This window comes from Coregonus lavaretus (assembly GCF_964263955.1).
Source record: "Coregonus lavaretus genome assembly, chromosome: 3".
Taxonomy (NCBI): domain Eukaryota; kingdom Metazoa; phylum Chordata; class Actinopteri; order Salmoniformes; family Salmonidae; genus Coregonus; species Coregonus lavaretus.
In genome coordinates, this window is record NC_139990.1 from 2659433 (window position 1) to 2675201 (window position 15769).

The 15769-nt window shown below is 43.7% G+C and overlaps 2 protein-coding genes across 3 annotated transcripts in view; both read right to left on the reverse strand.

The window, feature by feature from the left end:
* LOC311117955 (zinc finger transcription factor Trps1-like) overlaps window positions 1–11394 on the reverse strand; it is a gene marked incomplete at its 5' end in the record, with an annotated part of 29181 nt that extends 17787 nt beyond the window's left edge. Inside the window, 2 exons of the mRNA XM_084157583.1 lie at window positions 11002–11124; window positions 11377–11394. Coding sequence (XP_084013709.1) covers window positions 11002–11124; window positions 11377–11394 — 141 coding nt within the window. The remainder of the gene's footprint in view (window positions 1–11001; window positions 11125–11376) is intronic.
* Window positions 1–15769, reverse strand: part of LOC311125099 (focal adhesion kinase 1-like) — a gene marked incomplete at its 5' end in the record, with an annotated part of 1344976 nt that overhangs the window by 963078 nt on the left and 366129 nt on the right. The gene's annotated exons all lie outside the window — the stretch shown is intronic.

Consider the following 15769-nt stretch of genomic DNA (forward strand, 5'->3'; position numbering starts at 1 on the left):
ATACAGCGAGAGAGAGAGAGAGAGATACAGCGAGAGAGAGAGAGAGAGAGAGAGAGAGAGAGAAAGAGAGAGTGAGAGGAGAGAGAGAGACAGAGAGAGAGATAGGAGAGCGAGCGAGCGGGAGAGCAAGGGAGAGCGAGAGAGTGCGAGGTCACAGCCTTTCACTGAGTGAATGAGTGAACGGATTGGGAGATGGGGCAAGAGAGAGAGAGACATGGAGAGATATAGCGAGAGAGAAAGAGAGAGGGAGAGAGAGAGAGAGAGAGAGAGAGAGAGAGAGAGAGAGAGAGAGAGAGAGAGAGCGAGGTCACACCCTTTGACTGAGTGAATGTGTGAACGGATTGGGAGAGAGGGCAAGAGAGTAAAAATAATGTACTGATCAAATTTCAAATTGGCTTCTTATCAAATTACCGTACAACAGACCACTTATTCACCCTGCACACCCTAATTGACAAACAAACAAAACAAAGGCAAAGACTTCTCATGCTTTGTTGATTTCAAAAACGCTTTTGACTCAATTTGGCATGAGAGTTTGCTATACAAATTGATGGAAAGCGATGTTGAGGGAAAAACATTATAACATCTTTATACACAAACAACAAGTGTGCGGTTAAAATTGGCAAAAAACACACATTTCTTTCCACAGGGCCGTGGGGTGAGACAGGGATGCAGCTTGAGGCCCACCCTTTTCAACGTACATATCAACAAATTGGCAAGGGCACTATAACAGTCTGCAGCACCCGGCTTCACCCTACTAGAATTCAAATGTCTACTGTTTGCTGACGATCTGGTGCTTCTGTCCCCAACTAAGGACGGCCTACAGCAGCACCTAGATCTTCTGCACAGATTATGTCAGACCTGGGCCCTGATAGTAAATCTCCATAAGACAAAAATAATGGTGTTCCAAAAAAGGTCCAGTTGCCAGGACCACAAATACAAATTCCATCTTGACACCGTTGCCCTAGAGCACACAAAAATGGATACCTACCTCGGCCTAAACATCAGCACAACAGGTAACTTCCACAAAGCTGTGAACGATCTGAGAGACAAGGCAAGAAGGGCCTTCTACACCATCAAAAGGAACATAAAATTCGACATCCCAATTAGGATCTGGCAAAAAATACTTGAATTAGTTATAGAACCCATTTCCCTTCGTGGTTGTGAGGTCTGGGGTCCGCTCACCAACCAAGAATTCACAAAATGGGGCAAACACCAAATTGAGACTCTGCATGCAGAATTCTACAAAAAACATCATCCGTGTACAAGGTAAAACACCAAATAATGCATGCAGAGCAGAATTAGGACGATAGTCGCACATTTTCAAAATCCAGAAAAGAGCCGTTAAATTCTACAACCACCTAAAAGAAAGTGATTCCCAAACCTTCCATAACAAAGCAGAAACCTGGAGAAGAGTCCCCTAAGTAAGCTGGTCCTGGGGCTCTGTTCACAACCACAAACAGACCCCACAGAGCCACAGGACAGCAACACAATTAGACCCAACCAGGAGGTACCGTACATTGACTCTGTACCGGTACCTCCTGTATATAGCCTCGCTACTGTTACGGAGCAAACTAGAATGTTATTTGGCCTTAAACAGAGAGTACACAGTGGCAGAATACCTGACCACTGTGACTGACCCAAAACTAAGGAAATCTTTGACTATGTACAGTCTTCCTAACCTCCTGCCAAATGTATGACCATATTAGAGACACATATTTCCCTCAGATTACATAGACCCACAAAGAATTTGAAAACAAATCAAATTTTGATAAACTCCCATACCTATTGGGTGATATCGCACAGTGTGCCATCACAGCAGCAATATTTGTGACCTGTTGCCACAAGAAAAGGGCAACCAGTGAAGAACAAACACTATTGTAAATACAACCCATATTTATGTTTATTTATTTTCCCTTTTGTACTTTAACTATTTTTACATCGTTACAACACTGCATATATACATAATATGACATTTGAAATGTATTTATTATTTTGGAACTTGTGTGAGTGTAATATTTACTGTTCACTTTTTATTGTTTATTTCACTTTTGTTAATTATCTACTTCACTTGCTTTGGCAATGTTAACGTATTTTTCCCATGCAAATAAAGCCCTTAAATTGAAATTAATTGAAATTGAGAGAGAGAGAGAGAGGGGGGAGAGGGGAAGAGAGAGAGAGCGAGAGAGAGAGAGAGAGAGAGAGAGAGAGAGAGAAAGAGAGAGAGAGATGTAGAGAGGGAGAGAGAGAGAGAGAAAAAAAGAGAGAGAGATAGAGCGAGAGAGAGATGTAGAGAGAGAGAGAGACAGACAGAGAGAGAGAAAGAGAGAGAGAGAAAGAGAGAGCGAGACAGAGAGAGAGACAGAGAGAGAGAGAGAGAGAGAGAGAGAGAGAGAGAGAGAGAGAGAGAGAGAGAGAGCTGAGAGCAGAGAGACAATTAGACCCAACCAAATCATGAAAAAACAAAAAGATAACTACTTGACACATTGGAAAGAATTAACAAAAAAACAGAGCAAACTAGAATGCTATTTGGCCCTAAACAGAGTGTACAAAGTGGCAGGATATCTGACCACTGTGACTGACCCAAACTTAAGGAAAGCTTTGACTATATATAGACTAAGTGAGCATAGCCTTGCTATTGAGAAAGGCCGCTGTAGGCAGATCTGGCTCTCAAGAGAAGACAGGCTATGTGCACACTGCCCACGAAATAAGGTGGAAACTGAGCCGCACTTCCTAACCTCCTGCCAAATGTATGACCATATTAGAGACACATATTTCCCTCAGATTACACAGATCAACAAAGAATTTGAAAACAAACCCAATTTTGATAAACTCCCATATCTATTGGGTGAAATACCACAGTGTGCCATCATAGCAGCAAGATTTGTGACCTGTTGCCACAAGAAAAGGGCAACCAGTGAAGAACAATCACCATTGTAAATATAACCCAAATTAATGTCTATTTATTTTCCCTTTTGTACTTTAACTATTTGCACATAATATGACATTTGAAATGTCTTTATTCTTTTGGAAATTTTGTGAGTGTAATGTTTACTGTTAATTTTGATTGTTTATTTCACTTTTGTTTATTATCTACTTCACTTGCTTTGGCAATGTTAACATACAGTGGGGAAAAAAAGTATTTAGTCAGCCACCAATTGTGCAAGTTCTCCCACTTAAAAAGATGAGAGAGGCCTGTAATTTTCATCATAGGTACACGTCAACTATGACAGACAAATTGAGATGTTTTTTTCTCCAGAAAATCACATTGTAGGATTTTTAATGAATTTATTTGCAAATTATGGTGGAAAATAGGTATTTGGTCACCTACAAACAAGCAAGATTTCTGGCTCTCACAGACCTGTAACTTCTTCTTTAAGAGGCTCCTCTGTCCTCCACTCATTACCTGTATTAATGGCACCTGTTTGAACTTGTTATCAGTATAAAAGACACCTGTCCACAACCTCAAACAGTCACACTCCAAACTCCACTATGGCCAAGACCAAAGAGCTGTCAAAGGACACCAGAAACAAAATTGTAGAACTGCACCAGGCTGGGAAGACTGAATCTGCAATAGGTAAGCAGCTTGGTTTGAAGAAATCAACTGTGGGAGCAATTATTAGGAAATGGAAGACATACAAGACCACTGATAATCTCCCTCGATCTGGGGCTCCACGCAAGATTTCACCCCGTGGGATCAAAATGATCACAAGAACGGTGAGCAAAAATCCCAGAACCACACGAGGGGACCTAGTGAATGACCTGCAGAGAGCTGGGACCAAAGTAACAAAGCCTACCATCAGTAACACACTACGCCGCCAGGGACTCAAATCCTGCAGTGCCAGACGTGTCCCCCTGCTTAAGCCAGTACATGTCCAGGCCCGTCTGAAGTTTGCTAGAGTGCATTTGGATGATCCAGAAGAGGATTGGGAGAATGTCATATGGTCAGATGAAACCAAAATAGAACTTTTTGGTAAAAACTCAACTCGTCGTGTTTGGAGGACAAAGAATGCTGAGTTGCATCCAAAGAACACCATACCTACTGTGAAGCATGGGGGTGGAAACATCATGCTTTGGGGCTGTTTTTCTGCAAAGGGACCAGGACGACTGATCCGTGTAAAGGAAAGAATGAATGGGGCCATGTATCGTGAGATTTTGAGTGAAAACCTCCTTCCATCATAAGGGCATTGAAGATGAAACGTGGCTGGGTCTTTCAGCATGACAATGATCCCAAACACACTGCCCGGGCAACGAAGGAGTGGCTTCGTAAGAAGCATTTCAGGGTCCTGGAGTGGCCTAGCCAGTCTCCAGATCTCAACCCCATAGAAAATCTTTGGAGGGAGTTGAAAGTCTGTGTTGCCCAGCGACAGCCCCAAAACATCACTGTTCTAGAGGAGATCTGCATGGAGGAATGGGCCAAAATACCAGCAACAGTGTGTGAAAACCTTGTGAAGACTTACAGAAAACGTTTGACCTGTGTCATTGCCAACAAAGGGTATGTAACAAAGTATTGAGAAACTTTTGTTATTGACCAAATACTTATTTTCCACCATAATTTGCTAATAAATTCATTACAATGTGATTTTCTGGATTTTTTTCCCTCATTTTGTCTGTCATAGTTGACGTGTACCTATGATGAAAATTACAGGCCTCTCTCATCTTTTTAAGTGGGAGAACTTGCACAATTGGTGGCTGACTAAATACTTTTTCCCCCACTGTCTGCTTCCCATGCCAATAAAGCCTTTAAATTGAAATTGAATTGAATTGAGAGAAAGAAAAACAGAGAGAGAGCTAGAGAAAGAGAGAGAGAGAGAGAGAGAGAGAGAGAGAGAGAGAGAGAGAGAGAGAGAGAGAGAGAGAGAGAGAGAGAGAGAGAGAGAGAGAGAGAGAGAGAGAGAGAGAGAGAGAGACTAGATCTATCATACAGGTCAGTGGCGGTTGGTGCCGTTTGAGAACAGCTCAATATAACATCGATAGGTTTAGGCTACTACATGATACTAAAATTTTCCCTGTACCCATCATGAGGTTGCTACAACCTAGCCTATGAATTAAAGTTTACAACGTAGGTGCACAGGTCGAAAGACAAATTGGAGTAATGGTGACAGACAGTAACACATTCAATACCGCCATGCACACTCTTGCCTGTATCTAGCTGACCTGCGGTGTAATCATTAGTCCAAAAAGTTGCAAAGCTAAAACGAGAGTTTCTACCGGACAAATTCAGGTAGGTCCATCCCATTTCGTTCCATTTGCTTCTGTTTGAGAAACGTTTTGCAACAGAATCGGCGGAATGAATACATCACATAGCAGCCACATACAGCATCATGACTTTGCTCGTTGTAGAATTCCTTCTAGCATCTACGCGCTCTCCTCCTCTCACCTTTTCCCTTCGCTGTCTGTGACCAGGCAAAAAGAAACTCTCCAAGGCAAACATTCATACCATAACCGCTAACCGCTACACAGCCTACATCGTTGTCACCATAGTAACATTATCATCAACAAACTACAACTGTTGGATAGCCTTAGCCACCTAGTTAAAATAAACAGCATTCCTCTCTGTTTGAGTCAGGTTGTTGAGTAGTCTAAATTAGTTCCATTAGCTAGCTAAGTAAGTGAAAGGTAAACTAAGAAGAAGAAAATACAACAAAATATAGCTAGTGCGCTCTCTCGCTCTCATGAATTAAATGTTTGAAGGAATTCATTTGTTCAAAACTGTTTAACTATTGTCTTTCTCTCTCTTTGAGTCAACTACTCACCACATTTTATGCACTGCAGTGCTAGCAAGCTGTAGCTTATGCGTTCAGTGTTAGATTAATTCTCTGATCCTTTGATTGAGTGGACAACATGCCAGTTCATGCTGCAACAGCTCTGATTGGCTGGAGGACATCCTCCGGAATGTATCTAAAAAAATACTTTTTTTGTTTCACTATTTCTATTTTTTATTCACTGAATAGGATGGTCCTCCGCTTCCTCCACTGATAAATGTGTGATGGGTAAAGCCTGCATGTCTGTGAGAGGAGCATGTGTGAACTTTAGTGAGGTTTCAGCTTTTGGGCCCCCTTTAGAGTCAGGTGCTTTTGGATCTGTGGGTAGCTAGGGAATTCTAGACAGAGGCAGGGTTACTACCAGATCACCAATAGCAGAGCTACAGTGGGGAAAAAATGTATTTAGTCAGCCACCAATTGTGCAAGTTCTCCCACTTAAAAAGATGAGAGAGGCCTGTAATTTTCATCATAGGTACACGTCAACTATGACAGACAAAATGAGAAAAAAAAATCCAGAAAATCACATTGTAGGATTTTTAATGAATTTATTTGCAAATTATGGTGGAAAATAAGTATTTGGTCAATAACAAAAGTTTCTCAATACTTTGTTATATACCCTTTGTTGGCAATGACACAGGTCAAACGTTTTCTGTAAGTCTTCACAAGGTTTTCACACACTGTTGCTGGTATTTTGGCCCATTCCTCCATGCAGATCTACTCTAGAGCAGTGATGTTTTGGGGCTGTCGCTGGGCAACACGGACTTTCAACTCCCTCCAAAGATTTTCTATGGGGTTGAGATCTGGAGACTGGCTAGGCCACTCCAGGACCTTGAAATGCTTATTACGAAGCCACTCCTTCGTTGCCCGGGTGGTGTGTTTGGGATCATTGTCATGCTGAAAGACCCAGCCACGTTTCATCTTCAATGCCCTTGCTGATGGAAGGAGGATTTCACTCAAAATCTCACGATACATGGCCCCATTCATTCTTTCCTTTACACGGATCAGTCGTCCTGGTCCCTTTGCAGAAAAACAGCCCCAAAGCATGATGTTTCCACCCCCATGCTTCACAGTAAGTATGGTGTTCTTTGGATGCAACTCAGCATTCTTTGTCCTCCAAACACGACGAGTTGAGTTTTTACCAAAAAGTTATATTTTGGTTTCATCTGACCATATGACATTCTCCCAATCCTCTTCTGGATCATCCAAATGCACTCTAGCAAACTTCAGACGGGCCTGGACATGTACTGGCTTAAGCAGGGGGACATGTCTTGCACTGCAGGATTTGAGTCCCTGGCGGCGTAGTGTGTTACTGATGGTAGGCTTTGTTACTTTGGTCCCAGCTCTCTGCAGGTCATTCACTAGGTCCCCCCGTGTGGTTCTGGGATTTTTGCTCACCGTTCTTGTGATCATTTTGAACCCACGGGGTGAGATCTTGCGTGGAGCCCCAGATCGAGGGAGATTATCAGTGGTCTTGTATGTCTTCCATTTCCTAATAATTGCTCCCACAGTTGATTTCTTCAAACCAAGCTGCTTACCTATTGCAGATTCAGTCTTCCCAGCCTGGTGCAGGTCTACAATTTTGTTTCTGGTGTCCTTTGACAGCTCTTTGGTCTTGGGCATAGTGGAGTTTGGAGTGTGACTGTTTGAGGTTGTGGACAGGTGTCTTTTATACTGATAACAAGTTCAAACAGGTGCCATTAATACAGGTAACGAGTGGAGGACAGAGGAGCCTCTTAAAGAAGAAGTTACAGGTCTGTGAGAGCCAGAAATCTTGCTTGTTTGTAGGTGACCAAATACTTATTTTCCACCCTAATTTGCAAATAAATTCATTAAAAATCCTACAATGTGATTTTCTGGATTTTTTCCCCACAATTTGTCTGTCATAGTTGACGTGTACCTATGATGAAAATGACAGGCCTCTCTCATCTTTTTAAGTGGGAGAACTTGCACAATTGGTGGCTGACTAAATCCTTTTTTCCCCACTGTAAGTGGCACAGTTGCACCACTTACCCCATCCTCCCCCAGGCCCTGAGAGGCGCACCAGTCACCCAGGGAGGAAGAGGGGTGGAACAGCAACAGTGTCCTGATAACACTTATGAGGGAATGGCGTCGGAGGGGATGGTTGCCGTTTTACGTGCTCCTAACCAACTGTGCTATTTTGTGTTTTTTTTTTCGCATTGTTTGTAACTTATTTTGTACATAAAGTTGATGCTGTCGTCTCTTATGACCGAAAATAGCTTCTGGATATCAGAACAGCGATTACTCACCTTGAACTGGATGAAGGTTTTTTCTTTAATGAGTCTGACGCGAAGGATATAATGTTGCTCCCAGACAAGGCCCAAATCCCCGTCATTCGCATGAAGAAGATAAGGAAATACAAGGGGCGCAGATCAGGGTGCCTTGTGAGAGTTTGTCAGCGAGTGGGTATCCCGCCTCTACCATCCGTTCTATTGGCCAACGTGCAATCACTGGAGAATAAACTGGATGAGCTCAGTTCGAAACAATATATTGTGTCTATTTGTCAACAACAGCTGGTGCGCGATGTCTAATATTAAGGTAGTCTCGAGGTATTGCTCGCCTGAGGTAGAGTACCTCATGATAAGCTGTAGACCACACTATCTACCAAGAGAGTTTTCATTTATATTTTTCGTAGCCGTCTATTTACCACCACAAACCGACGCTGGCACTAAGACCGCACTCAACAAGCTGTATAAGGCCATAAGCGAACAAGAAAATGCTCATCCAGAAGCAGGACTGTTATGCAGGCAAACTTAAATCAGTTTTACCTAATTTCTACCAGCATGTCACATGGGCAACCAGAGGAAAAACTCTAGACCACCTTTACTCCACACACAGAGACGCGTACAAAGCTCTCCCTTGCCCTCCATTTGGCAAATCTGACCATAATTCTATCCTCCTGATTCCTGCTTACAAGCAAAAACGAATGCAGGAAGTACCAGTGACTCGCTCAATACAGATGGTCAGATGACGCGGTTGCTACGCTACAGGACTGTTTTGCTAGCACAGACTGGAATATGTTCCGGGATTCATCCAATGGCATTGAGGAGTATACCACCTCAGTCACCGGCTTCATCAATAAGTGCATCAACGACGTCGTTCCCACAGTGACCGTACATACATATCCCAACCAGAAGCCATGGATTACAGGCAACATCCGCACCGAGCTAAAGGCTAGAGCTTCCGCTTTCAAGGAGCGGGACACTAATCCGGACGCTTATAAGAAATCCTGCTATGCCCTCAGACAAACCATCAAACAGGCAAAGATTGATTCCTACTACACCAGCTCTGACCCTCATCGGATGTGGCAGGGCTTGCAAACTATTACGGACTACAAACGGTAATCCAGCCGTGAGCTGCCCAGTGACGTGAGCCTACCAGACGGGCTAAATGCCTTTTATGCTCGCTTCGACGCAAGCAACACTTAAGCATGCATGAGAGCACCAGCTGTTCCGGACGACTGTGTGATCATGCTCTCCGTAGCCGATGTGAGCAAGACCTTTAAACTATTCAACATTCACAAGGCTGCGGGGCCATACGGATTACCAGAATGTGTACTCCAAGCATGCGCTAACCAACTGGCAAGTGTCTTCACATACATTTTCAACCTCTCCCTGACCAAGTCTGTAATACCTACATGTTTCAAGCAGACCAACATAGTCCCTGAGCCAGATAAAGCGAAGGTAACCTGCCTAAATGACTACCGCCCCATAGCACTCACGTGGGTAGCCATGAAGTGCTTTGAAAGGCTTGTAATTGCTCACATCAACACCATCATCCCTGAAACCCTAGACCCACTCCAATTCGCATACCACCCGAACAGATCCACAGATGATGCAATCTCAATCGCACTCCACACTGCCCTTTCCCAACTGGACAAAAGGAACACCTATGTGAAAATGCTGTTCATTGACGACAGCACCATAGTGCCCACAAAGCTCATCACTAAGCTAAGGAGCCTGGGACTGAATACCTCCCTCAGCAACTGGATCCTGGACTTCCTGACGGGCCGCCCCCAGGTGGTAAGGGTAGGCAACAACACATCTGCCACACTGATCCTCAACACGCGGACACCTCAGTGGTGCGTGCTTAGTCCCCTCCTGTACTCTCTGTTGACCCACAACTGCGTGGCCAAGCACGACTCCAACACCATCATTAAGTTTGCTGACGACACAACGGTGGTAGGCCTGATCACCGACAACGATGAGACAGCCTATAGGGAGGACGTCCGAGACCTGGCAATGTGGTGCCAGGACAACAACCTCTCCCTCAACGTGAGCAAGACAAAGGAGATGATTGTGGACTACAGGAAAAGCACACCCCAATTCACATCGACGCCGCTGTAGTGGAGCGGGTCGAGAGTTTCAAGTTCCTTGGTATCCACATCACCAACAAACTATCATGGTCCAAACACAACAAGAAAGTCGTGAAGACGGCACGACAATGCCTTTTCCCCCTCAGGAGACTGAAACGATTTGGCATGGGTCCCCAGATCCTCAAAAAGTTATACAGCTGCACCATCGAGATCATCCTGACTGGTTGCATCACCACCTGGTATGGCTACTGCTCGGCGCTACAGAGGGTAGTGCGTACGGCCCAGTACATCACTGGGACCAAGCTTCCTGCCATCCAGGACCGATATACTAGGCGGTGTCAGAGGAAGGCCCAAAAAATTGTCAAAAGACTCCAGTCACCCAAGTCATAGACTGTTCTCTCTGCTACCGCACGGCAAGCGGTACTGGAGTGCCGAGTCTAGGTCCAAAAGGCTCCTTAACATCTATTACCCCCAAGCCATAAGACTGCTGAACAATTAATCAACCTCCCACCCCCTTTGTTTTTACTCGCTGTTTATTATTACATTTACATTTACGTCATTTAGCAGATGCTCTTATCCAGAGCGACTTACAAATAGATTATCTATGCACAGTGACTTTACCCCTACCTACATATACAAATTACCTCGACTAACCTCATTGACTAATTTCATTGACTCGGTACCGGTAATTATTATTATTTTTTTATTTTAATTTTTAATTTTCTTAAAACTGCATTGTTGGTGAAGGGCTTGTAAGTAAGCATTTCACGGTAAGGTCACCATTTTATTTTAGTGGGTGGGCTGGTGTGGTGTGGTGTGGCAGCTTACCCCTTCTCGCATGCACACACACACACACAAACATACTCCCTCCTGTGTTTTTCCAAGCTCCCCCCCACCCAGCCTTACCGAGTGGAGCTTCTGATAGAGGCCACACGCGTTGCACACATATCCCCCGTTGGCATTCTTCCTCCACAGCGAGGTCTTGGTGGTCAGGCAGTTGGCACAAAACACCCCCGAGCCTCGACGTCTCTGAAAATGAAATCAAAAGATAGAGAGTAAGAAAGTGAGAAACGGGTAAAAGGAAAGAGAGAAGAAAAAGGAGGAGAAATAAGTCACACAGTCACGGTCAGGTTGGGCGGTGATTAATAGAACCCAGCTGATTCTCTCACTAATTAACTTTAGACTGATTAATGAGTCCAGTAAGATAGCACTGGTTGTCTTTCACTAGACAGAGATCAGCCTTTAATCACCTGCACCACCATGACAGGCTGAGGACCAGACCTTTTTTAGCAGCCTCATGTTGATTCTACAATCTTCATGTGTGCTACTGATTGCGTAGGAAGCAATTAAAAAAAATACATATTTTGGAAACTGTTTCGAATGTCTTCTCTTCGATAGATTGAAAGTATTTTATTTTTTACTCCCTCCTTAACCTAAATATATAAAAAAAAAAGCCTAATAAATAACCAATGTGTTGACCCATAATGCAAGTACAGAAAACCAATCATCTCTAAATGAATCATTGGAGTGCCTGACCTTATCAAGTGCAGAACGTATGAATTGAACAAGCGGTCTTGGCTCGCATGTGATCCGCAGATACACTGGCATGATCTAGATTAGGGCGCCTGTAAAAGCCATTTGGCCTCATAGAATCAGTGACATTTATTTAACTTCAGATATTTAACTTCAGGGAGCCATGTTCTACCTGCCAGAAAAATACAATCTTCCTAATGCTCTTCCGATACATTTAGAATGGAAAGCTTTTCCGCGGACATCATTTTGTCTGGAAGGCCAGAGAGCTTTCTTGGCAGAGAAAGGGTACTTGATTCATCGGGTGTTTTTAAAAATTTATTTCACCTTTATTTCACAATGCATCAGTCAAACGTTCTGGTGAGTAGCCAATTCCCTATAGGGTAATTTTCCCATCCAGATGAGAGCTATCGGAAGGCCTTCCATGATCTTGCATTTGCTGATGCCTGTTCACTCTAATGTTTGACGTCAGACATTAATCATAGACACAAGGGAAATAAAAACAAGTGAAAAGGAATGAGGGGATGGTAGCACGGTCAAAATGATGTCAATAATTTAATGACATGGAGAAATGTTTTCAGCAGGTGGAAAGTCACTTGGACAATTTTGAAGCACGGAACACAATTCACGCTCTGCACTGCCGCTTGTGTGCCAATCGCCAGGCAGGCTGGGTAAAACAACGCTGTCATCCTGTCAGATTAAAAACTGAAATCCCAAATGTATACACATTTCCTTATTCAACATTCCTTATTCTTATGTGTGAAAATACAATTAACATTTCAATCACAATTACAAAATGAAAGTGTCAATCCTTAATCTGACATTTATATCTATCTAACAATTACAAATCATTACTTGTTCAAATGAAATCCATGATCCATTACTCAAAAATTTGAATAATTTTCTTAGTGGATTGCTTATAAAAATTATAAAAATGACTTACGAAGTATGGGTTAATCTATGGTAGACTTCTAACACAGAAGAAACCTGGAACCCCACCTGAACATACATGTTCCCAATCCCAAGGAGCATTTATGTGGTAGCCACATGGCGGGAATTGACAGGCATGTCATGATTGATTTATTTATTATTTTCCTATTCTGTTCTAGTGTTACAAGCCAAACACAGGTTCCTTCATCATCCTTGTGTTTTCTCCCCCCTCCAGGCTCAGGTCCCAAACCCTGATTCCCTCGGCCAAATTACTCACACATGTTGCCTAGAGTCACAGACACATCCAAACAGCTGGGGAGTGTAAATGTTTACAGGTTGAGCGCAGCTCGAGCTGATAGCAGTCCTATTTGTCTCCCGCAACATGCACCTTCTTTCCCTTGTCTCTGTAAACGCACTTTTGGCCACCATATAAACAGTAACCGGAGCCAATGCCAAAAAAGTAAATACAGTACAATGTGTGGTCCGTACACACGTAGCAAGTCACTCAGAGGCATGGTTAGATACAATAACGTCTTCCACGTGAAATATTATTCCTTTATTCAGTGATTGCGGCAGGCAGCGGCGGAGCTCGGTCCGATGTGAGCGTGGCTCAACCTGCAATTAATAACCTGCAACAGCGGTCTGCTGAACTGTAATCAATAGATCAGGCAACGCAATCTACTCAGTCAAATAGAGACACGTTTTACATAAAAGATAGCAAGAGAAACTACAACAAATGTGTCGTTTTATAGGCCTCTAACACTACTACATATTCACATGAACACGTTCATGTAGGTATTTTAGAAGAGTATGAAGAACACTAAATCCACAGGGAGAAATATGCATCTGATAGCTAGTGTATGTTGAACAAATACTCGTTCTGGTTCATTTGAGCTCCCGGTGGCCTCATTTATCAAAGGTGTGTGCGCACAAAAATTACTCTAAACCTTGCGTGCTCAAGTTTTCCCTCCAGGGGTCGGTATTTATAAATGTTTAACGTGATGGGAAAATGTGTGTATCTCCATGCAAATCTCAAACCATGCGTGAGGGGGGAAATGGGAGGTGTTTGATGAGACAGGAATTATAATAATGATAGACCAATAAAAACATTCAAGCGTAGGCCTAGTGATAAAACAGATGCATTAGTCGTTGGTAAGGAGATCGCATAGCAGCATGTCGTCTAATATGTTTATTTTACTTTTATTATATAGGCCTAAATCATAATCATATTGCAGGACATGTCTTTCCTTTTCTGACATAACTGGTTTAAATTATTCCCGCTACACGACAAATAGTAGGCTACCATTTACCAATCGCTCATTCAACAGCCGAGCATGCTGGACAATAAATAGACCTGTAGCCTTGACAGTATGTGACAGTATGCGACAGTATGCGACAGTATGTGACAGTATGTGACAGTATGCGACAGTATGCGTAGGCTACAGTACTGCTGTGCTATCATAGCCTATTTAATCTCCGAGCCTATACCAAGGCAGGAGATGGAAACACAATCATCTATTGATAAAACAAAATATTGAATAACAATGTGTCTTTTGCATAGAAGCGTGGGCTGTAACGTGTACTTGTAAATTGTCACTGCAACATTCTGCCCACACATCTAAAGAAATGTGATCACGTTTTCCATCGTGCTTTCTTTTAGGAACTATCACGGCCCAGTTCCAAGATCTCCAAATTATACAGCAAATGAGAGCATTTTGTTACCATACAAAGTGAATGGAGGGCGTTTTCCAGGCAGGGTTTTAGGCTAATAATAATAATAATAATAATAATAATAATAATAATAATAATAATGATATTAATATTAATAATAATAATAATAATACAATGCCTGATTTATCAATGAAAATATGCGGATATGTTGCGTGCGACAGTTTGATAAATCCCAATAATAACTCCTAGAATCTCCACGTACGCCAGAATTTAGTAACAAATGTACGCAGGGTTGATAAATTAGGACCCAGTTGTGCACATGTTCTTAGCAGTTTACTACTGCAGTAATCAGGCCCAATCAAGATAGACTGCAGTCATGTGTGTGACATGTCATTATTGCCAGTCATGATGGTAGGTGGCTGGGACTGGTGGGGACTGGTAGGGGGTTTGGGAATGTGTGTGTGTGTGTGTGCATGTGTGTGTGAGGTGTGTGCGAGTGTATGTGTGTGGTGAGGATGCATGTAATAATAATAATAATAATAATAATAATATGCCATTTAGCAGACACTTTTATCCAAAGCGACTTACAGTCATACGTGTGTGGTGTTTGTGCGAGGATGCATGTGTGTGTGTGTGTGTGTGTGTGTCTGTGTGTGTGTGTATGTATGTACGTTCAAGTTTCAATTACACAGGAAAAGCAACGGAAATAGTCCACCCATGTCGAACGTCTCACAGTCCCAGACTTCCTTTTCAATTACCAGCTAGGTCTGCTCTGCCATTGGCAGGTTCGGCTTCAAAAAGAAAAAGAAAAACAAGAGACATTTGAAAACCCAGCAGCAGGCTGGCTGACTTCAGGGAGAGGAGGAAGAGATAGAGCACTACAGAAAGAGATCACTCTGTTGTCTTTGTGCAGAAGAACCATTGTTCTCTCTCTCCTACCACGTATCATGCGGCGGCTATGGAGGTGGTGGTGGAGGAGGTGGATGTGGTGGTGGAGGAGGTGGATGTGGTGGTGGTGGTGGAGGAGGTGGTGTAGGTGGAGGAGGTGGTGGATGTGGTGGTGGTGGTGGTGGTAGAGGTGGTGGATGTGGTGGTGGAGGAGGTGGTGGATGTGATGGTGGAGGAGGTGGTGGATGTGATGGTGGAGGAGGTGGATGCGGTGGTGGTGGTGGTGGAGGTGGAGGATGTGGTGGTGGAGGAGGTGGTGGAGGTGGTGGTGGAGGTGGAGGAGGTGGTGGTGGAGGTGGTGGAGGTGGTGGTGGATGTGGTGGATGTGGTGGTGGTGGAGGAGGTGGTGGATGTGGTGGTGGTGGTGGTGGAGGTGGTGGTGGTGGTGGAAGTGGTGGTGGTGGTGGAGGAGGAGGAGGTGGTGGTGTGGTGGTGGTGGTGGAGGAGGAGGTGGTGGATGTGGTGGTGGTGGAGGAGGAGGTGGTGGATGTGGTGGTGGAGGAGGTGGTGGATGTGGTGGTGGTGGGGGTGAAGGAGGAGGTGGTGGATGTGGTGGTGGTGGTGGAGGAGGTGGTGGATGTGGTGGTGGTGGGGG